This window comes from Phaenicophaeus curvirostris, chromosome 1 (assembly GCF_032191515.1).
Source record: "Phaenicophaeus curvirostris isolate KB17595 chromosome 1, BPBGC_Pcur_1.0, whole genome shotgun sequence".
NCBI lineage: Eukaryota > Metazoa > Chordata > Aves > Cuculiformes > Cuculidae > Phaenicophaeus > Phaenicophaeus curvirostris.
In genome coordinates, this window is record NC_091392.1 from 114,861,509 (window position 1) to 114,885,198 (window position 23,690).

The 23,690-nt window shown below is 40.1% G+C and overlaps 1 protein-coding gene across 6 annotated transcripts; it reads left to right on the forward strand.

Moving 5' to 3' along the window:
• The first annotated feature begins 374 nt into the window (after positions 1-374).
• Positions 375-23,110, forward strand: KCNJ15 (potassium inwardly rectifying channel subfamily J member 15). Of its 6 annotated transcripts, none has more exons than XM_069871454.1 (2): positions 375-478; positions 21,002-23,110. In XM_069871454.1, exon 2 carries the CDS (start codon positions 21,018-21,020, stop codon positions 22,146-22,148), a length of 1,131 nt encoding a protein of 376 aa, XP_069727555.1. In that variant the 5' UTR covers positions 375-478; positions 21,002-21,017; the 3' UTR covers positions 22,149-23,110. The 6 variants fall into 6 exon arrangements, 5 of the variants coding, with proteins under 5 accessions (XP_069727555.1, XP_069727536.1, XP_069727545.1 ...); XR_011338690.1 differs by lacking the exons at positions 375-478; positions 21,002-23,110 and adding exons at positions 485-708; positions 4,134-4,241; XM_069871435.1 differs by lacking the exon at positions 375-478 and adding an exon at positions 490-708.
• The last annotated feature ends 580 nt before the right edge of the window (positions 23,111-23,690 follow it).

The following is a 23,690-nucleotide window of genomic DNA, read 5'->3' on the forward strand; positions in this document are numbered from 1 at the left end:
TTTGGTGGTCAGGGATTTCAGCTGTGTCCGTGGCTGCTTCAGCTCAGTGCATTACAACCATACTATGAATTTATTTCAGATGAGATTCAGCCTCCCTTTTGCCAACAGGAAAGGGGTAATCAATGATGTTGACTTTTTATTCTTCTTACTCTTTTCTTAGCATTATACAACCACTTGTAACCTTATTTATTTAGGCAACAAGGCCTTTAAGGGACTTTGATCAGCCTGGCTAAAGTTTCTTCAAAGATTAACTGACGTTCTTTAAAGTACATCAGTTTCCTCTTAAGCAGGTATTTGCTTACCACGTAAGTGGGTGTCGAGTGCTATGTAGTTATAAAGTTTGCTGGGCTCAGCTGTAGATTTCCTTAAGACATACTGCTGACATCACTGAGTCTCCTCTCGGACTACTTTTTTTTTTCTCTCTCTCTTTCCCCCTCCCTTCTTCTCCTCCCTCCCTCTTTCCAGTTTCTTTATTCAGGTAATTCCAACTCAGACTTATTCCAACTTGTTTTTGACTGACATTGAGGGAAGGGAGACTCTCTGAGGGTTGCGTTTTATTTGTTGTTTTTTTTGGTTTTGGTTTTGGTTTTTTTTTTTACCATACACATATGCTGTATTGAAAAGACATCCAACGTTTTACAAAAAAGATTGTTTGACTTGTCATGACGATAACATCTCGTAAGGAATCTGACCATTGCTCTCCTACAGGTAAGAGGTATTTGTCAAAAAATGCATACATGCTTAGCAGTGCGTTGGAAACTATGAGGAACTAAAGGCTAATGAGTAGGTTCTTTTTCTACTTTTCTCTTATTTTAGTAATTTAAGAATTTAGAAACTGTAAAAGAAAAATGTTTGTAAGATCATGCCTTCTTTTCTCTATCTTTGAGATACAGGCAGTTTAGCAATGATAAAGAAAAAGCTGTCATGGTTTGGTCCTTCCACTGATGAAAGGTACTGAACGTGAGGTTTGTAATGTATGTGGCTGATATTTTGTTTGTTGATGAGGGTGGCAGATACTGAACCTATCTTTGTAAATATTTGCCTGCCAGATATTTTTTTTTACAGAAATACATAGTGATTTTCAGAGTCTTAGAATCATATGTTTCAGTCAGCTCTTGGGTTTTTTTAATGCAGAAATCAGTTTCATTGACACAGTATGAGAACTTGACTAGAACTTTATGCAGTCCCTGTTACCTATCTGTACAAGAAAAGATTACATAAGGTTTCTGTGGTAGGTATAAAGAATGTGAACATGTCTGATTTGGAGAACATTATGCATTTTCTTCCAACTTTTGTCTGTGTATTCACATTACTTGTTTACAACAAGTTTGGCTTATCCTCAGCAATGAGAGTCTGAGCCTGTGTTGCAAATTCCCCTCTACTCTGTGTAGCTCGTTTTTTCCTCCCTTTTTATTTTCACACAGGGATCATGCCGTGAAGAGATATACAGATAAGTTCCTTTTTTCTCCATGACGTGCTGGTCATAAAATGGAACAAAGCTGACTTTCCTTTGTGAAGCATGAGTATCTACATTACTTTTTAACTTGTCTTTGGCTGTATTGTAATGAGAGGCATTTCTAGGGTCTTTCTAATCACGGTATCTGTGTACCTATCTTCCAAGCCTATTTTATGTGTTCTCCTGTGATATTATTACCTGTGATTTCTTCTTTTAAAATTGAGGGAGAAGGGTGGTAATTTGCTGTTACAGAAATGTCTTCTTTAATTGCTTGACTGTAAAATGTCATTATGCTCTCTGCACTCTCTAATAATCAGCTTATAGGAGGGCAGAAACAAGCCTGGAATGTAACATACTGCTGGTTGTACAGTACAAACTGGCATCAATTTTGTAAAGCAGAATGTAGACGAGACCAAAAACTTCCCCAAGAATTTCATCCCGGTAAATGAAGCATGGCCTAGAAACAAAAACAGCAGCAGATGACTTGGGCTTCAGTCTTCCAACATACATACAATACTTCACTCCTGTTACTTTTTATAGAATTTCAAATGAAAATTAATAGTTCTTTTTTATCCTGGCTCATGAAAAAAACAAGCCATCAACCCACAGTCCTGATTTGATCTGAAGGTACTGTTTGCCCAGATTTCAGTAAAGCAGTCAGGAATATTATTCCCTCCTCCTCTCCTGTTTCTCTCTCCTAAGACACATTTCACACAGAAAGGCTGTATTCTTTGGGAACAGGTAGAGACCAAAGCTGTTGAGTGTGGTACACTAGCGAGGAGCCAAGAAAAACAGAAACTTAACTGTTTTGCACGCTGAACCTCAGAACATTTTGAAATAAATTTTGATTCACTTTGCTTCCAGGAAAAACAAAGCAGGTTATGGGATGATTTCTTTTTATTTTTTTTTTAATGGAAGGAAAAGTCTTTACCTTATTGTCTATACTGCATAGATAGTTAAAATCAACCTTTATGGTCCAAATGAATCCACTAAATGTTAAATATTTGAAAGCTATCTTCCTGCTGTGCTATTCTTAAACCCATTGGGATGAGGGAACACTGGTGACATCCTTGAATGAGTTACTATAGGCTTGAGGATCATTTTAGCACTCAATGTGTTTGTCTCATTAGTCTGGTAAATAGCTTGGCATTAAGCATGTGCATGCTCTTGGAATAAACAGGGCACAGCTGGAAAAAGTAGTTCCCTTATACTGGCTGTTGATGAATTGAAATGCTTGCTCATTCTATACCTATATAGCCTGAATTGTGTGAAATACACATGGAGAACAGCCGAAAACAGTGGATACATTGCAAATAGGGCTGGACGAAGGAAGAAAAAACGGCAAGATCTATAGCGTCTTTCCCTCCTCGTAAGCACATTCTGAGGTTCACAGCAAGTTAGAGGTCATGGTCAGACAAAAGGGAGCAAGCAACTACATGAATGCTGTGAGTATTATCATCCTTTACTGGACAAAATATGTTTTGGGATAACATATCTGCAGTCATTTTCTCTGGGGAGAAAGGTGTTTGGCAAATGTCATATTCCAGCAAAGCCCTTGACAAACTTTACGCTGCCTTTGGTGAAAGGTTGAAATTGAACTGCTGGGACACAGGTTGGACCCAGCTTGTCTCTCAGGGAAGTACCATGACGTTGAGTAGATTCCCTATGTATGCAGGACAGCCTTGGGGATACTGAGAAGTCTTGCAAATTTTTAGGTGTGAAGGCCTGAGAATCCTCTTGGTCTCCTTGCTGAGGAGATCTGGCTCACTTAGCAAGTGTTAGTGGTGAGCATTCGATCATTTTGATCTAGGTACTTTGTTACCTGCAAAGCCCCTTCCCTCCCTGCACTGTGTCTGCTGAGTTATGAAAGCCAGATGCCCTTCTGTTGTCTTCCAGAAGGGCTTCTTGATTAAGAAATATCTCTCTTCCACTTGGTTCAAAGTAGGTCCTGCAATTTGACCTTCAGGGCATACACCATTTTACTTGGCTTTTAAGGTGAAGGGGAGGTCTAAAGCTTGCGAACTGTAGCTTGGTGCATTTTAAAACCACATGACTCCTTTCTGGTTTGTTTTTCTCATGGAGATTGTCAACTAGATTTGTCCACGCCTAGAGAGCCTAGGTAAGCCACCCTCTTTTTGTAAATCAGAAGCGATAAAGTAAAGTTTTGACTGGAACAATAGTGTGGCCTGATTAGATTAATTTAATCTCCATTGCTTTAACTGGGGTGATTCACTCTTGGTTAGATCATAGTTTGCAAGATACCTCTCTGGTTTTACATTATGAACTTTTCCTTATCTACAATTAGCACTTTTGCACTGAGTCGTTATGAGAAAATGTTTATATATTGAATAAATTATCGTAATCTGTAAGGAAGAAACAGTACATCTACTTAGATGACTTGAAAGGCATATTCTTAGCATGAACTGATGAAGAGACAAAGGAAAAACACATAGTCATCAAAATTCCTTTTTTTCTAACTAGAATTATGTAGCCTGAGAAAAACATATAATAAAAATAGATGTTCTCAACACATTGACCAGTAAATAAATTTTTCCTGCTTGGATGATTTTTATTTCAGTCAACATTCTTCAAGGAAAATGTGAAATAAAAAAAAATGGAATTTTTCTGACCTGATCTGTAAAGATCTTCCTAATTGCCCACCTTGTTTTCTGCTCAGTGATGATCCTGACTCAAAGCTGCCTACATTTACCCCTGGAAACTTCCATGCCAGCTATTCTCTTCTGAATCCCTTCCAGCCTCTCACCCAAGCAAACAGGCGTCAGTTTCCTGCTGCCTTATGTGGAAATAATGTTTCCTGTAATTTTACTTCTTCAAACACTTACACATCAAACCTATCAATAATCCCCTCTCTCCACAATAAACAACTAAACCACAACTCTGTATACTGCAGCAATGGGTAAAAGGACAGGGAAGAGCAGCAAAGATGTGACTTGCATGGCATTTGAACAAGGCTGAGCTGCATTCACATACCAAAGCTATATCAGCATATGCCAGGTGTTTGAGTAATACAGAGCACTTGCAATTATGATTCATTTTCTTAAGCAAATGACATAACATTTTCACAACTACGCAACAACTTAGAATGCAAAAAATGGCTAAGACAACTTTTTATTTTATTAATATATTGGATTTCATTAACTGGCATGTTTGGTGGTCTCTTGACTGTTCTCAGTTTATCGGGTTTAGATTACAACTCCTCTTTCTTTAGGCAGAGATTAGGCAGAAAGTCAATTGTTACAAGAGACTCCATTTATGAGTTATAAATTAACATAGTGAACATCAGGTCATGGATTCTGGCCATTAATACGTCCATTACCTGCTGTAAAGTGTGCTATGTAAAATGTGCTGAAAGCTCCTGTCAAGGCACAAAAAAGAAATGGTCTGCAGTGTAAAATGCTTCCACAAGACTGGAGGTGAATGAACACAACTCAGGCAGGTGTGGGAAATCTAACAATGCTATTTTCATCTGTATATAATGGACAAACAAAAGGCTTCAGGTCTAATTCTCATTCACACGTTCACAGTGCTATGGGAAATGTAGAGGTCAGAAGGGGTTCTTCAGCTGCTGGCATTACATCATGAGCTCCAAGCTGAGCTCTGTTTGGCTTCATTTGTGAGAACAGATTTCAACAAGCGAAACTGATAGACTTATGTTGTACTTCAGTTTGCTTTGCAGATGTTTAAATGTCTATCATACTACCAGAAATCCTCATAATATAACTTAGTTTTCCTCATATCCTTACTCTACTTGAGCTAACTATGCCAACACAATTAATGCTACAAGCCGCTGTCTCAGTTTCCAGTAGAGGTAACAACATTATCAGGGCTTCAGCTCAAGTCTTGAGGAGTTCCTTCCCAAAAGATGTACTGAAGCTTAATGTATATTTTTGGCACAAAATATGTACAAAATTTAGTGTTGACTTCTTTTTCTGCCAGTGTAAAATGACCAAAGCTGTGACTTGATCATAACCCAGAATAATATTTATTGGTAGTAAATCTTTCTCCCTTCTGTAAGGTTTCAGGTAACAGGGAACATAAAATCTAATTTTAAGGCCATTCGTTACTCTTTATGTGCAGAAATCCAGGAGAACATTTCAGTGGAGCAATCCCAGTGATCTTATCACAACTTGATGTGGGATTTTGCCTTTGCAGATGCAGTTCTATTTTGTAAGCAGTGAAAATGTTAGAGGGGCACTATGTCTCTAAATGCTACATTACTTCTTTAGATTTTATAAATCTTGATTACACAACCAAGTTAAAACTTTTGTTTCTGATTGCTTTTTATGATTTTAAGAAAATTGTTAACCACCCAAGCTGTCACATAAAGACTGACAGCGTCACAGAAGTCAATAACCTTTGTGTTCTTACTTTAACTATACTTTATACTTTTTTTATACTTACTTTAACTATATTGCTAATAATACATACTGTATGAGCTCAATCATTAACACTGAAATCCACAAAAAATCTGGGAGAACGATCACATCCTAATTCCCCAGCCTCGGAAGGAAACAATGGTCAAAGTTTCTGAATTTGCTGAGTTTCTAAACTCCAGGTGCTATCAACAGAAAGTACTTCTGATCTTCAACTTCACTCAGCTTAAGAAAATATATGCCATTGAATGGCTCTGGTTCTGTTTCCTTCTCTTTTTCAACTGATACTAGCTTCATCTTGCTGAATGGCAGTTTAAGCATGGTGAAAAGCAGAGACAGATTTGAGCTGTACTGTGAAAAGGGGAACATCTGAAAGAAGCAGTGGGGACAAAGATGTAGGATGCAGGTTGTTTGCAGGTTTACCCAGATATCATTTTTTGGAGGTGCATGGGTGAAGAAGCCTTTTGCGACACAAGTATGATGAATCCCTGCTTTTGTAAGGGATAAAGGCAAACAAATTGACCTGTGGTAGGGAATGTCATAGGCAAGAACCCATAAAACAGAACAGACATTTCCTGCATCTTTAGATTCCTAGATAGTTTGTTTTTGCATAAGAATCTTGATCATCTGCTTCAGTGCATAATTTACATTCTTTTACAATAACTAAACTGTATGTGTGATGGAAAAGGTACATCATGTTGCATAATCTTACACTGGATTCCATACTGCACAGCATCTTCTATGGGATTTGACCTGAGAGGCTTCATTGGTATAAGTAAGACTGACGTATTTATTTAGGATATTCCAGCTTAAAGTACACACATACTATATCCTGTACAAGTGTAAGCCTTATGCTTCCAGAAATAGTAGGGGTACCTTCACATGCACTGCAACAGTGAATTTCCATAAAAGCATCTCTCAGAAGCATGGTCTTGTTCTACAAGTGCAAGGAAAAATAAACCTCACCTGTCTAAAAGTTAAAGGTCTGGTCTCAGCTCATCAGATGCTGCAAGGAGATGAGCAACTCCAGGCATTAGAAGAGGCAGATGCACTGTGGGGGGGTGTCCAGCTCCAGATTTTCCCTAGTGCCTTGAAGACTAGCTCAGACTAGATAGAAATATTTTTGAGAGCTAACATGAACAGAGAGTTATTTCAACCTCCACAGACCATCAATTGGCCTTGCAATGTGTGTACCTTTTGTAATGGCTGTCTGGTAGATGATTGGCAGCCAAGTCAGAACTACTGCCTCATAGTGAGGTTTCCAGATTTATGGTATTCCCAGGCAAATTTTAAGAAAAGCGTATCTCCAAATTTCTTTCAGACAAAACTCACTGTTATATAAAGAAGTATTATTCAAGGTATCCCAAGCATGTAGTAGGCAGAATCATACTGGAAAATGAGTGCCTCCAACAGAACAAATCACTTGTTGTCAATGCTGATGCTGAGCGTAGCCTTTAATCAGAACAGGATATTTCTTGCAGTGCTGCACATCAGCAACATACTTTGCAGTCAGATGAACAAAGAAGAGGAAAACTTCAGACCTACTCTAAATGATTTCAGATCTAACAGTGAGGCATGACACAACACAAAGGATATACTTGCTAGCTGAACGTAACGATGAGCAGATGTTTCTTGAATTTGTAATCAGTCTCAAAACAGGTGTATTTTCAGCACTTGGTTGGAAGCAGGTGAAGAGGGGAATTTCTTGTATATCAAACAGGAAGCCACTTTGGAATGACATAAGAGAAGTCTAAAAACCAGCAAAAAAGTCAGAAGGAATAGTTATTGATGAGAAAGGGGAATAAGATGCCAACGAAGAGCAAAAGAAAGCAGAGCTATGGGGGTCGTCAGTAGCTGTGGAACAGCTGACAATTTCAGAAAGGACATGGTCCTTTTGGGAAAGACTCAGTATGACACTGTGTCACCAGAGCAGTGAATGAAGGAGGTTTCTGCATCGCTATTAAACTATTATCTGACTGGTAGAGTCTCAGTTTTTGGGACTTCCAGCAACAGCAGTATCTTAACCCCATATGAAATATACTACTGCAATTTGAGATATATTCATAGATCTGCTTAGCTACTTTTGCAATCACTTATCATTAATAATTGTATACAAAATACTGTCCAATAGCACCAAAATAACATATAGACAGCAATAAGATAATATATAAACATCTACTAGATCTAGTTACATGTTTCCCATCATGTGTGTTTTTCATTGAAAATGGAGGATTTATTAAATTGAGTACTATAGGAAAAGTACAGAGGGTTAGAGATCAAAAAGTTTGATTTTTCCATTGAAAGAATGATCTCTTGTGGGAGATGCAGTTGATTTCCTCTTGCCCCAGTTGTTCTTTATCCCTGGACTTCTCAGCCAGATTATATTTCCATTTATGTATCAAGCCTTATAACAAGGCAACAGAAAGTCATTGGGGAATGGTGGTATTTCTTGTTCTCATAAATCAGGCTGCTCGGAAACATCAAAGTGCACCTGTAAGTCTTACAAAAAGCAAGGTAGGAGTTGATGAACATTTTTTAATTTTATAAATAAGCTGGTGGTATTCTGAATGTTGTTGGAAACTATTCTCAGCAGAACATGAACAATGTTCTATTCAGTCTAATTACTTCAGTGATCAAAGTTAGACCTTCCCAAGTTTTCAATTGTAAAACATCGTGGAGCTTTTGAGATGACATGGGATTATAAAGGAACAGTCATAAAGATAAGGTATGTGTAAATAAACAGGAAAAATAACCTCCTTTGAGTATAAGGAAATGCAGTAACTTTGAAAAAGAGCGTAAGCTCTTTTTTTACTGTTTGGGTGCATTATCACTGCTGTTTTTCAAACTGCTGTAGCATAGCACCACAAAGCTTTTATGGAGGTTCCCAAGAAACTATAGGACAAAGAAAAATAACTAATAAATCACACAATTATATGCCAGATGCCAACAATATTGCTTCTGCTATGTTATCCTAAGAGGAACAGTAGATCACTGTACAAGCTTCACTTGTTACTGAACCAGCTGGGAAACTCCTGGGGTCCTTACAGTCATGGAAGGCTGAGATTTCTCAGTCAAGTCTTAAGGGCTGAAAATGAAGATTTAGGTGAGGATATAATGAATTAATGTGAACAAGATAGAGCAGCTTAGACTGAAAGACTCTGAAAACAGTTTTGAAAAGTAAAAAATTTCATTTTGATTTTGAGGAAGCAAGATGTTGTGAACTGTCACTTCAACTTTCATTCTTCACTTGATCCAAATTAAAAACACACACACTCCTGTATAAAAGTCAAAGCAAAGGGAAAGGTTTAGTTTTGGTTTAAATACGTATCGTCTGAAGTCCAGAATGACTTTTTTTTTTCCAGAGAAGTTGAAACTTTTTTTTTTTCATTTTTATGTTTGTTTTGATATTTTTGGTTTGGCAAGAAAATCAAAAAAAGTTGTTGTGCACCAGTACATTCATGCTATTTCCTCCCTTTCAGAAGCCACAGTCTCTGCAGCAGACTGAGGGGTCTGTGTCATGGAAATTGGCAATCATTGAGTAATTTCGGAAAGCAGTGAGGAAAACAAATATTCTTTTACCTCTGATTCTTTGGGAGTTTATCTGGAAGACATACAACCCTGGCCTCTGTAACCTCCCAGTCAAGAAAATCAAGGAACAGCTTTTTCTTAAAAAAATCTTTATTTTTTATTCAAATTTTTTGCAATATAAGAATGACAATAAGGTTCTGTATAATAATAAGATTTTGTTGATGGAAAGGATAAATAATTAAACAAGTATATTTTAATTTCCATCCCTTCACAACGAAGGGATACAAAACAGCCCTTATGATTAAATCCACAGGCTAATTTCAGCTTAACTTGGCAGGTGAACAGAGGCTTCAGAAATTATGTTCCAACAAGCTTCATGAAAGTAGGTGGCTCTGTAAGTCATAGAGACTTTATAAATACCTTCACTGAGAAGAGGAAATCAAGGGGTTCCAGCCTTAACCAGACATCAGAGATTCCCCACGGAGGTGAGAGGAATGGAAAAGGTTTTGCACAGAGCTTGCATGTTGTTGCAGTCCTGGACTTCACCGTGGGGATGCAAAAGCAGGAGGGAACAGTGCTTTGCTGGTTCCTTCCCCATGGCCTCGCAGCTCCTGCCACTCCATGAGCTACAACAGCAGCCCCAGCAGCAGGAAAGGCATGGGCAGGTGTGGAAAGGTAGTAGTCCTGTAGCCTGACCTCTGCCAGGTTGCTATGGGTGACAAGAGGAGCCCTTTCTCTACCACCGTTCACCGAGATGCTCATGGCCTGAAATATCTATGAAAGGACTAAAAATTATCATTTCCATTTAAAATTCCCCAATGTTTCTTACCACTAAGCTTGATTGTTTTCATCCCTCTCATAAAATATAAATAGTTTTGAGAGTGTTACTGAAGTACTTCATATGGACAGAATGGAAACGCATACCAGACAGCAGGTTATGCTACTTTTACTTTGCAATTATTAATTTTTAAATCTCCTTTGCACTCCACAAATACAAGTCAGTATCCCAAGCAAGCAGTGGGGCTCCGACCTCATGTATCTCCACCCACGGTCAAAACAGTAATCCTACAGACGTCACTGGGATTCTCTTCTGTTTCTGCTAAGAAACAACAAATATAACTAAACTCCTCTGGAGGACTTTCCTCCCTCTCCTCTACATGTTCTCACTCTCCTCTCCTCAGACTGTGTAGAAGTGGAAAAAAAGGACATTTTTCCATTCATTGCATGGAGAGTATGAAAGCTTGGCACACAAGTGAGCTATGTACTGGAATTTGGGTGGGTCTAGGAAAAAGTACAGACTTCAGTGGAAAACATATATGGGTGTGTGTGTATGTGTATGTGTGAGAAAAAACCTTTTAAACCTTAAATTAACCACATCCATGGGTTGATCAGGAAAAGAAAAAAGAGAAAGCTGCCCTGAAATAAAACTCTTGGGCAGTACTGGAAATAAGCAACTCTACACCAATATGAAAGTGTCACAGGCATTTTTATCTTCTCCCTGACCACTTCAAAGAGGCAAATGAAAGGCTCTATTTTATACACCTGTGCAGCATTTTAATTGTTTATTGGACCCTTGTGATCATTGCTGTCTCACTTGGGAGCTGTGGCCACCATCCATAAAGCTAATGAGGAGGCGGAGCTTGGCTGGGCATAGTGACAGGTCCAGGGTGGGAATGGAGCCAGGGATGAAGATACGGGTGGGGACACAGTGGCCTCCCAGAGACTGTGCTGTGCTTTGGCAAAGCTCAAGGAGAGACTTAATTGGGCAAAGACTTTGCCCTGAGACCATAAGCAGAGGTTGTGGTTACTTGTCACCAGGGATGTGTCTGAGAATTGCTGTTTGAGAAAATTATTCCATGTCAAGATCTGGAGACTTTATCAAGGATAATAATGGTGCGAAGGGAAATGTGTGTAAAAGAAGATGCATTCACAAGGGACTCTAGATACACCAAAATCTCCCACATTGATATTTTGTATTTGCAACTGCTTGTACTTTGCAGAATAGGTAATGTACGCACTTATAAAAACACATATAACATAAAAATATTTTCAATAGTAAAAATAAACTGATGGTTTCTATGCAAGCGCATATATATATATTTGCCTGTGAAACATCACACATCTTGATTCTATTGGACGCTATTGAATTGTAAATACTTCCCAGTATTTAAAATTTTTAATAACTTTTTGTTAAGTAGTGACCAAATATTTGTTTCAGATCAAGCAGAACTTGCTCTCTGTTTATTAAACTTGGACAATCAAGGGAAATCGGTACGTGGTACAATTTGAAATATTTGTAATGCAGAGAAAATGGAGTAGGAATGAACATTTTTTATTGTGCCCTTTAAAGAGAATACTGACCACATTTACTCTGTAATTCACAATAAAATAATTATCAAAAAATAAGTAAGTAATCTATATATGCTTCTGCTATGCTTGTCACATCTTCTGTTCTTTTGCCTAAGAAAGAAAGACATATAATTTAAAAATCACTAGGTTTAGTTGAGGGAAGTGGACAGGCTGCATTTTGCTAGCATGAAAGAAGAGTGACTTTTAAAAACATTTTCCACAGTAGAAACTTGTTCACACAGGTAGGGCAATCCTTCATATTCAAATAACCTCCAGAGAAAATTGGCTTGTAATGAGTTTTAAGATGAAAACATGACAAACCCATTCTTCTGTCTTGGAAATGTGCTTTGTAGCATTGCAAATATCTTAAGACCAAATTCACTGGTATGACCTGGCCATGCAAAGAAGCCAGAAATTTGGTTTCATTACTAGGTTACTTTGCATTTATCGTTACTCTGCCTAGATCATAGCATCACAGAATCATAGAATCACAGAAACACAGAATAGTTCGGGTTGGAAGGGACCTTAAAGATCATCCAGTTCCAACCCCTCTGCCATGGGTAGGGACATCCCTCCAGCCCAGGCTGCCCAAGGCCCCATTCAACCTGGCCTTGAACACCTCCAGGGATGGGGCAGCCACAGCTTCCCTGGGCAACCTGTGCCAGTGTCTCACCACCTGCATCGTGAAGAAATTCTTCCTTATGTCTAGCCTAAATCTGCCCCTCTCCAGTTCATACCCATTCCCCCTCATTCTATCACTACAAGTCTTTATAAACAGCCCTTACCCAGCTTTCCTGTAGCCTCTTTCAGGTACTGAAAGGTTGCTGTAAGATCTCCTTGAAGCCTTCTCCAGGCCGAACAACCCTGAAGTAGCACAAAACACTACACTGTATAGGTAAGAGAGATCCAGAAACTGTCACAAAGGAAAAGTTTTATTTCTGTAACAGAGTCCATCTTCAAACTGGGTCAAGGTGTGCTATTTCCACAGTTAAATTTGATTCTGTCTGCATTACGCACTAGGTGAACAAAAAGTTACCAGTATAAGGCCGTTAAATAAAATGTTTTTCCCTTGCCAGCTGCCTTGCTTTTTGCATCCCTACCATTATTTTCAATACTATTTAGGTTTTTACATATTTAAAAGGCACAGATTATTTTTCTTTTTTTGTGGAAAACCCTTCTCTCAGACTAGCATTTCAGTTTTGAGATTTAATGACTGCATAGAGATGGAAAATTATAAACAGCTTTATTTCAGCAGTGTTTGGGAATGTGTACATGCAGTGGAATGTTTGTGGGGTACTAAGGTTGTTCCTCAATCAGTGTAATGCCTCGTGGTGTGGCCTAAAGGACTGCTATGATTTACGGGAAATGCAGCTTTCATATGAAGAGAGCACATCAAAAAAATCTGCCACAGCAGAAGCCTGACACCCTGCAGGGAGCCTCACCTCGCAGCCACACCTACACTGAGCTGCGGGAGCCTTGGTGTGCAATGACTAATTATAAAACAAAACCCAACTTGACTGAAATACAGTGCATGCATCATGCAATGAATTGGCATTGCAAATGGTAATTAAAAAGAGAGCTGCAGAGTCACTGCATGTATTCATACTGTACAGTTGACATACAGGTAGGAGCCGATGCCCGTACTCTTCAGAGTGAGACAAGGCTGGTGCTGGGACCTTGTGTTCAGTGTTGGATTTGAGGCTTGGGGTATCTGTAGTCCAAGAAAGGAAAGAGATGCACAAACCATTCTAAATTATTTGAAATATCCTGCTGCTGCCTGATAAATACATTTCATGTACCAGACGGCAGCTGAGAAACAGGGAAAAGTGGCCCTGGGGAAGGCAGACTGCAGACATTTTAGCAGCTTTTGTGAACTATCAGCAAAGTGCTAACTTTTCTCCCTTCTCGTCTCTTGCGTAACTATGACTGGGCACATAACTATTCATTTTCAGCCACCTGCTGACAATTCAAATTAAAAATCTAGAGTAATTGCCTGGGTTTGGTTTTGTCTGCTTGTCTGTTTTTTAATGAAACCAGATTTTTATTAGACCAAGAAATTAATTTGGAGAAGATAGCAAACAAACAAAAAAGAAACCAGACAAGCTTTTTGTCACACTAACCCTTCTTCAGGTCTGAAATAAAAGCAGCAAATTTCAAACCAACTACAGTCCGGCAAATCACTTTTCTGAATTTAACTTTATTACTATTATTCAGTAGTAGAGTAGGTGTCTGCCGGCTTGTGAACTCATGAGTGAGTCCTGGGCAGATTAAAAACAAGGTGCTGTCCTTCACCTGCTGTGAAAGAAGGGAAAACAAGGACACAGCCAACCTACAGTGAGCTGGGGATGACACTCCCAGCAAACTTAGACAGCAGCCCATTCCAGTATGTTTGTGTTCCTCACTGACCTGGGAGGGGACTCCCTTCCCTATGTACTTTGTCAGCCTTAACAACCTAAGCAGCACAAGGGTTCAGACCCATTATTTTCTATACTGTTATAAAAGCCACCACCTATAACTAAAATACTAGGAGGAAACACGGTCATTTTCTACAGAAATATGAAACTGTCTTGAAACATGAACTCATGTGGTCGGATTATAGCCAGGTGATTTACACTACACAATATATAAATAAGCATAAAGAGAAGTAAAATATACCTCTAGGCAAACAACTACAGCATCTTGAGCCACAGCCCTGAAATCAGAGGAAAGTGCAGCACAACCTCTTTGAGTGCTTTTGTCCAGCTGGTGTTCCTTTGGGAGATGGGCTCCAGGGAGGTGACCACTCCTCATGTCAGGATAGTAAAGACAGTGGGAGTTGTGTGAAAGCATGCCCTCACAGCAGCTGGAGCAGCTGGATTGCAAAGGGCCTCGTCCCAAAAAAGGAATTAAGTACTTAAGCAGGACTTAGGTAGGCCTTAGTTGACTAAGTGAAAAACTATGTTGCAGAAAATCTCTGCCTAGCTTCTCTTATGTACTGGAAGAGCTCAACATGTACAGGTGTCTTTGTTTCTGACCCTCATTTTGCTGGGCACCCAACAGCTTTGCATTTGAGCATGCCACAAAGCACCATGTAAGACACTAAATGGATCATTAGTATCCTGTATCTAAGAAAGAAGATCCAGAAATGAGGCATTCTTTGGCTTATCATCAGTCTTCAATCAACGTATCCCCTTCTCTACTTCTTCACCTTCCACTTGTGTAGCAAGTCCTTCCTTAGCTCAGTTCCTTCTCTGAGGTGTTGCTGAGATGTTTGCCTGTGCCAGAGTCCTACTGCAAGGGGTCACTAATCCTCCTACAGCAGGTTGAAGATGTAAATGAAAGTGGAGGTACAGGGTATAAGCTTGATAAACATAATGCTGGTATAAGCATAATGCAAGAATAATGTCCTTTTCAGGCTTGCAGAGTAGTTCTAGAACTCAGCTCCCTAGAAACAGAAAGGACAGGCTCTCAAGAGTCTGTTTAGACTTGTCCATGTAAAATAAGCCAGGTAAGGTTTGCACAGCAATGATGAGGAAAGGGTTAGTGGGCGGGAAAAACATCACAGCAGAGGCAGGTTTTTAATGCTGAACTGTGCTAATGAAGTGTTTGAAACCGAAAAGAATTTGAGCAACAATATGCCAGCAAGGGAGATAATCCAGAAGTTGCACTGCTGAAGAAAAGCCATTTGTAAAAATAGAAGAGCAGAACAAGTTTCTGGGGAATCATTCTCTCTTTTCCAGAGCATTGTACAAACCATGCTATCAAGCACAAAAAGGAGTTTCAGAAACTGATCAGTTTACTTACTTCTTTCTGAAAGAAGACTTTGGTGAGGTGAAAGTTCCCATACTGAAGGCTCTGCATGGCCAAGTCCCCTGTTCTTCCGCAGAGCCTGAGGCAGATTTTTTAAAAGACAGACAACTCACTTGCAGTATGTTAGCTGTTCAGATGCTAGTGGAACATGCTTTTGTCTACTTGGAGTCCTGATTCAGAGACCTGTGAAATCAGTGGGACCTTCCTCATTAACCTCAATAAGCTTTGAGTCATCCTTTGCCTTCTCTCTGCCTGCTTTGTTTTTTTCCTATTTGCTTGCATCTGTGTAGTTTCACAGGCTTATCTACATAAATCAATAGTTGCTGCAAAGACTTACATCCTGCTCTTAGAAAGAGCAAGATTCCTGCACAAATCTCCCTCAGAAACAATGTGCCATAAGCCTTCTTCAGCTTGCATTAATTTTTCACGGCCAGATGTCAGGCAGGCAGCCTAAGAGAAAAAAAAAGATGGATTTGGGTTTTCACTTTCTTCATACTGGTCTGTAAATGATTGTTGCCCTGGGCCTACCATCAGTGATAAAAACATGCTGCTAGCTACCCCATCACACGGCTCACCCTCAGCTCCAGCACAGTAAATTCTGCAGCCCCCAGGCACTACCCTGCCTGTAAACTTGGCTGAACCTGTGCTTTCACCCATTCCTGGGTGCTTGATCCTGGGGAGAGTCACTATTCACAAGGCTGCCCTGTGCTGCTCTACAGAGGGGTGGGGAGCGAAATGAACAGCTTTGGGAACTGATTTGGACTTGAGGAAGTATTTATAAAAATAAAAATATAATAGAAAGTTGTTAGTTTTTAAAGGCAGCATCTCTCACAATTTGACTGATTACCAGCCTGCTTATCACTGCTCTTAATACTAACCAGATCTAGTGCTGAAAGACTCTTCTATGAAATCCAGAGTAGCTGTGTCCAGCTGTATGACTGCATACTGATGCTGCTGGTGTAGGTGAAGCATCCTTTTGTATTCCTTAACTTAGCTACAGAGAAAGATTTTGCTAGCTGGCAATTGTGCAGCATAATCTGGTGCATAGTCCAAAGGGAGGAGGGTGTTCATGCTAGGCAGAGCACTGAGAATTCAGGAGGGACTTTTATAACCTACTGAACCACATCAGACCTAGGAAGAATCTGAAGATTACGTAGTTCTTTTCAATATTTTCTTTCTTCAATTCTACTTTTTTTTTAATACCAAGCCTGCTAATGGTTTATGTTGGTTAATAAAACACTTCAAGTTTTGCCCCTGTATCAGAGTGGCAGTGAAGCATGCAGGAGGGTTTGCTCAAGTGGCAAAATATTTCTGATTTGAGAAAGAGCAAACAACTGAGGCCATTCAAACAAGTCATGCTCCTGTACACTTTAATCAGTTGTTTCTGCCAAAAGAGATCTTGCACAAGCAAATCTGGCTTCATACAACAAGAACATTTTTGCATGTATGCAAGCTGGCTCTGACCTCTTGATAATGCAGTCTCTGGAAGCAGAGTTAATGTGCTTGTTATACCCCTGGCTGCTGGAATTACCTTAGTATCAAGGTATTCATGGTTGGTTTTTTGGTATGTAGCTCTATGTTTTATTGACTTTGTCTGCACTAAACTTCATTACCAGCATGCGCTCTAATAGGGAGTCTCCTTTGGCCGTTCCAAAGGGCTGGTGAAGAAAGGAGGTAATTCACAGGACATTAGAGTGCTAGACAAGTTTGATACGGTTTAATTTTATTCCTCCTTGAAGTACCTGTTCTTTAGTTCATTTTTATTTGCAGATGCAGTTTGAGTAGGGCTTGTTTACAGTAACAAAAATAGTTTATCAGTGTAAAATCAGTTAACTGATGGTCAGTAGAAGTAGTTTTAATTTAAAAATATATACAGCTATTATTATTCAGGCTTCTTTGGTTATATTAACTTACTGTGGTAGACATGATTTCTGATTTAGAGGAAAAGAAGTAGAAATCAAATAATCCCAAATCATCCAGCTGAGGTGCTGGGTATGATTGTCACAGCAAAGAGTATCTGACATGTTTATATAAGACATAAGATGGGAAATACGGGAAATTAATCTAGGTGTTACAACATGGGTTTTATACAGACAGACAGCCAAAAATAATTTTTAGTGGAATATTGTACTGGTTACTTCACTCTGGAAGCACTGGGGAAGCGGAGGGTAGGAGAGAACCCTCCCCTGAAGCCTGGGTTTATTCCACTGTTGGTTTCTTCAGGGTTTCTTCCCCCGCATGGCTGCTGATGGCTGCTGCCAGTGATAAGGGAAGGGAGAAGAGGCGGTGCTGCTCAGAGGTGGTGTGACCTATTCTTTCTCCCCACATCAGCATGGCAGAGAAGAAGGGAAGTAGTTCTGCAGGGAAAGGAAACCAGGATGAATTTCCCTAGAGAGGAAAAGAGCACTAGAGGAATCTAGGATCACAGAGGAAGAAGTGATGTAAAAGAATAAAATAGGAAGCAAATCAACACAAAAAATACCCTACTACCAAAAAAAGCACCAGAAATTGGCTTGGATCCATTTCAGGAAATCACTGTAAAGCTGAGTTACTTTGTCGCATACAGAAATACAAATCAAAGGAGGACACAAAAGACAGCAAGGGAGCTCTGATACAGCCTCTTTCATCTATGTCAGACTCTGAAACTAACATCTATGCTATGCTGACTTCATATGCGGAGGTAAACCTTACACATGGGCACAGCAGAGAGGAACAGTGAGAAACAGCTTTGGTTGAGAGCTGAAACAGAGTCTGGAGACGTTGCCTAGGGCTGCAGCAGAGCTTTACTTCTCAGGTTAAGCCTGAAATGGAAAATTTTGCAGCTGTCCCTCTGTTGGCATAGTCATGATACAATTTGCCTCGCAACTACCCTCCCACCTCCCATCTTGTAGGGGGAATTCTTTGGTATATCTCAGATGTTCGGTGTCCTCCAGATCTGAAAATGTGACAGGCTGCAGTGTCAGGATTTTCTCTGTTCAGGGCTCCTGGACAGGGAACAACGTATTTCAAGGCAGAGCAGAGGCAGAGGCAACAACTCCTTCCAGGCCCTTTTGCAAGTTGGAACTGTGGACTCAGCTGGTGCTGCAAAAGAACAGCACAGTGTATGTGTACCAAGCCTGGCATATGAAGGAAGTATCAGAACTTCAGTGCATGCCAGGCAGAGCTGCTCTGCACAGCATGGCCAGTGCATCCCAGACACACCAGATTTACTTCCCATACACCAACCACTTGTGCAGAAGCCAGTGGGTTTGGGGCATGGTAGAGTCATGGTGAGTGTCATGTGCTGAGTGTCCATGTGCCCCTTGCTTTGAGCCCTCCCTGACCTTGACCAGGAAAGTCTGCTCTTCACCGAGCCGATGAGCACTGTGCATGCCCCACCAGCTCAAGCCCACCAGCTGGATGAGGGAAGGTGGAGCCTTTGCCGTCTCCATCCTTGTGGCCTCCAGAGGAGGAGAAGCAGGCAACCATGGGAAGCTGCTCCCAAGAGCAGGCAGCCAGGTAGGCTGAGCAGGAGGATGGGGACACGTCCCAAGTGCTGGACGGGAAAACCAGCTCTCTTCTGGCCTAGCAGTTTGTGGCAGGAAAGTTTGCTCTGACAAGGTAAAGTTTGCGCCTGGGAGTAATGGCTAAGAGGAAATGTGCTTGAGAGGAAGAAGCGTACTTATTTCAGGACAGATTTTTGCACACGTTTTATAACCATGGCTTATCCAGAGTGAGGCTCTGTGTGGGGAACTGAACCTCTTCACTAACTGTTATGCATTTTCCTAAAAAGTTTCCCATTAGAGTTTGCATTTATTTACTTTGTACTGGCAGTAGTGCTTGATTTTGATTTTGCCTAAAGAGCAGTTGCATGTATGCTCCTTCCCACCCTTACCCCTCCCACCTCACTGCCTCCCCCGCTTCATTTCCTCCGGTTGTTCTTTTTCAGATCACTTGAAGGTTTTTTCCTGTTTATTATCCGGACATACTGTGCGTTGTGTGTTGATTTGACTGTCACATGAGGAGTCTCCTACTGGGATCATTGGTGCATTCCTTTCTTTTATATATATACACACATATATATATATGTAGATACACATGTTTGTGTGTGTGCGTGTGTGTATGGCAAAGGCTTATAGACTATGGAGGAGAAATGCTGGTGATTAAACCAAAATTAGAGTGAGCTACAGGTGTTAATGGGAGTTAAATTTAATTATCCTTTCCCAGAAAACCTGCAATAGTGTGGTGGGTACAGTCATAAGCAAAATTTCTCCTTAATTGACATAACAGGAAAGGTACTTCAGTGGGTAATTATGCTGATGTCCTGGACTGGCACATGTGTGTACCACAAATATATCTTCTACTTCCTGCAAAATTCTTTTAAGTAGCTATAAGGAAGACTTAAGGCTCTTTTTGAGGAAAACAATGGAACAAAACAATGCTTTTTGTACAACCTGCCAAAGCACAAAGGATGCAGGGGATGTTTTTTTTCTTTGTTTTTGCCAGCAGGAAGTTTTTTTGTTGGAAACGACTATAACATGCACTGTCCTTGTTCTACGTAATCATTGTCTGGTCCTGCAAGTCGAGTCTTGTTACTTGCCTCATCAAACTGGCACAGGCACTGTTCTGCTTCACTCTGTGGGCTTTGTTCAGTCCTGAGTGTCAGCACACTTAATCTTCATCCGGACTGATGCACAGTAAACAAACTTCAGGAGTCGGGTAGTCCAATGATTGCTGGGTTTGTTCAGGTCAGGGCCCACAGCTAGAATGCTGACTTTGTGAATTGCCTCCTTTTTTTTTCCTTAGATGGCTTAAAATTGGAGTGCTGTACAGTGCAAACAGCTTTAAAGTGTTTTCAGGTGCAAATATGCCTTTCTAAAACTCGACTTTGATGTGTTCAGGTCTGCTTTGTTTCCCTCTAGATGAGCTGTATGTTTGTAACAAAGAGCGAGATCCGATTGAGTAAATCACTTGTGGAAGTTAATTGTTCACAGTGAAAGCTGGTCTGGCTCATTTTGCCTCTGTCGCAGGAAGAGACAGAGGTGCTGTCCTGGATCTGCAATCTAAACGAAGCGTTGACGCGACTTTAATTTTGATCAGATGTCTCTCTTCAGGGCATTAAAGAAAACCTGCTCAGTAATCAAAAAATGCCTCTTCTCTAGAGAAACGTAAGGAAAAAAATTTAATGCTTTTTACAGAAATAAAGTACTAATATAAAATGTCAGCTTGGTCAAATTTCTTTTGCAGGCTATCATAAAAGAAACCTACTTCTCCATATTTGGCAGAATCAAAGGATGATCTTTTTTTCCTGGAAAAATGAATGTAAAATTATTTTAATGTCAGAAATTGTATAATGGTAAATTTATATTCCAACTGCTTTTATTCCCTGCTGCTGTGTTTAGATTATGTTTGTGCCTTCTCTCCATCAACATTTTCAAATGCTTTTCAGAATTAGTTTTCTGCTTTGTTGTCATAAACTAACAGCCTTCTTTTATTCTCTCCTTAGGACTGAAGCAGTGAGAATGGAAACCACAAAGATTAATATGTCTCGTGTCCCACTGGTTAACGGAGGCATCGACACTGCCATGCTTAAGGCACACAAGCCCCGTGTGATGTCCAAAAATGGTCACAGCAATGTACGGATAGACAAAGTCGATGGTATTTACCTACTCTACCTTCAGGATTTGTGGACTACAGTTATAGACATGAAGTGGAGGTACAAACTCACCTTATTTGCTGCTACTTTTGTTATGACCTGGTTCCTCTTTGGAGTTGTCTACTATGCCATTGCATTCCTTCATGGTGATTTAGAAATAAACAAGTTCACCCCAAAGCACGAGCCGTGTGTCAAGAATGTAGATTCTCTGACTGGGGCATTCCTCTTCTCCCTGGAGTCACAGACGACCATTGGCTATGGATTTCGTTTCATCACAGAGGAGTGTCCTCATGCCATTTTCTTACTTGTGGCCCAACTGGTCATCACCACCTTGATCGAAATCTTCATCACAGGTACCTTTCTGGCCAAAATTGCAAGACCTAAAAAAAGGGCAGAGACTATTAAATTCAGCCACTGTGCTGTCATTACTAAACACAATGGAGAACTTTGTTTGGTGATCAGAGTAGCAAATATGAGGAAGAGCCTTCTTATACAATGTCAGCTATCTGGAAAACTTCTTCAGACGTATGAAACCAAAGAAGGGGAGCGGATCCTGCTGAATCAAGCTAGTGTCAAGTTCAATGTTGACTCCTCTTCAGAGAGTCCTTTTCTCATTTTGCCTTTAACCTTCTACCATATTTTGGATGAAAGCAGCCCTTTGAGAGATCTCACACCTCAAAATCTCAAAGAGAAGGACTTTGAGCTTGTGGTGCTTCTGAACGCCACGGTGGAGTCCACCAGTGCTGTCTGCCAAAGCAGGACTTCCTACATCCCTGAGGAGATCCACTGGGGCTATGAATTTGTGCCTGTGGTTTCTCTGTCTCCAAATGGAAAGTATGTTGCGGATTTCAGTCAGTTTGAGAAGATTAGGAGAAGCGCAGATTCTACTTTTTATAGTATGGACTCTGAAAAACAAAAATTAGAGGAGAAATACAGGCAGGAGGATCAAAGAGAGAGGGAACTGAGAACAATGTTGTTACAGCAGAGTAATGTTTGATTGAATAGACAAACTATTCTGATTAATCTTTCTGGCAAACTGAAAAAACATGCTTTCTGTGCTGTATGTCTGTTATGAAACCACCAGTGAAGTCCTTTTCAGAAAATGGCTCTGATGTAGAGTAAACCTATCCATTTTTTTGGCTGAGTTGTTAATCAAATATTTTGTAATTACCCAGGATTTCTTTGTTCATGATATTGACTTAGCAAAGTTGGATTTGTATTACGTTTCTGCCTTATACCACCACTAAAAGCAGACACGCCACTTTCTGTTTGGAAAGTGAAACTGGATGCACTGTGCTGATTCCTTCAAATATTTATTTTATCTGTTTTTACTGTGAATGTGCATTTGCAGAGACAGCACACAATACTGCTAGAAGAAAACATGCTCCTTTAAAATATATATATTTAAAATGTATTCTTGTACCAGGTATTGCCTTTGTGGGGATTCCTGGCATTGAAAGTAAATTTATTGGAGAGACAGGTGGTTGGATGTGGGAAGAGCCTGCAGGGATGTCTAAACTCCTTCTTAAATCTTGAAGGAGAATGATAGAATAGTCATGCTTGGTGCTGATGAAGAAAGCTCACTGTCCCTGCTACTCAGAGCTTTTTTTGATTACTTACTTTTTAAACCTTGTTAATGCCTGCTTTATATATAATAGTTAAAAGGGGAGATGAGGGCAAGCTACACAGAATCATAACAGTAATCAACTAAAGCTGGCTTTGAGACACTTGTTTTTTGTCCAATGTAAATAGTTTGTAATAGCATAATAACAATACATTTCTACACATTGCTTGTTTTGCTATGGACCATATTTAATTCCGGTTAAAAAAAAAGCTGTATAATGTCTGTAGACAATATTTAGTTTTTCTGACAGCCATAAAGGACAAGCATGCCTTTCATCCATTTAATTTTTGGTATATTAAAACTATTCCATTAATAAAGGCATTTAATTTAGGCAATTCCTGATCTCTTTGTGGCACTGGGAGAAGTTGTGGTGCTTGGGAGATGCTGAAAGAGCTGAGTGCTTAGCATAGGCAGTTGCATCCAGCACACAACCCATGGAGTTGGTAGAAGACTAAAGTGGTCAGCTTATGGGTAGGTAACCAGGTAGGAGTGGTGTCCACATAGCATGGGTATTATACATTGGCCAGTTATTTTTATGGGACTTAGAAATTATTTCTGACTCGTATCACTTTGGCAGCTTTCTGAGTTCTAGAGATTTTGTTCCTCTAAAGCTCTGGCAAGGAGAAGCTGTATTAAGTACGAGTTTTGAGTCTGTGGGCCAGGTCTTGGCCTGAGAGCCAACAAGGCCTGCAATGATGAAAGGATTTTTGGCATCATTACACTTACTGTTACTGTGCTTATCTTCCCGGCACTGTGTGGCCTAGTGGAATGCAGTCCCACGATCTGCCATACAGTATTCTATACAATGAATGAACCTAACTTGGTGCCTAAATACGAACACAGCAGGTTGAGCACAGAGATGTCTGTGGCACCAAGAATGAATGTCAAAAAGAATGGAGTCACGTTGCAGGTGGT

Bases quoted from the DNA above. Each gene is read 5' to 3' on its own strand.
- KCNJ15 (XM_069871427.1), top strand. From the start codon at position 20,596: ATGTCTCTCTTCAGGGCATTAAAGAAAACCTGCTCAGTAATCAAAAAA. The intron at 20,664-21,001 runs GTAAGGAAAAAA...TTCTCTCCTTAG, and splicing joins TGCCTCTTCTCTAGAGAAAC to GACTGAAGCAGTGAGAATGG.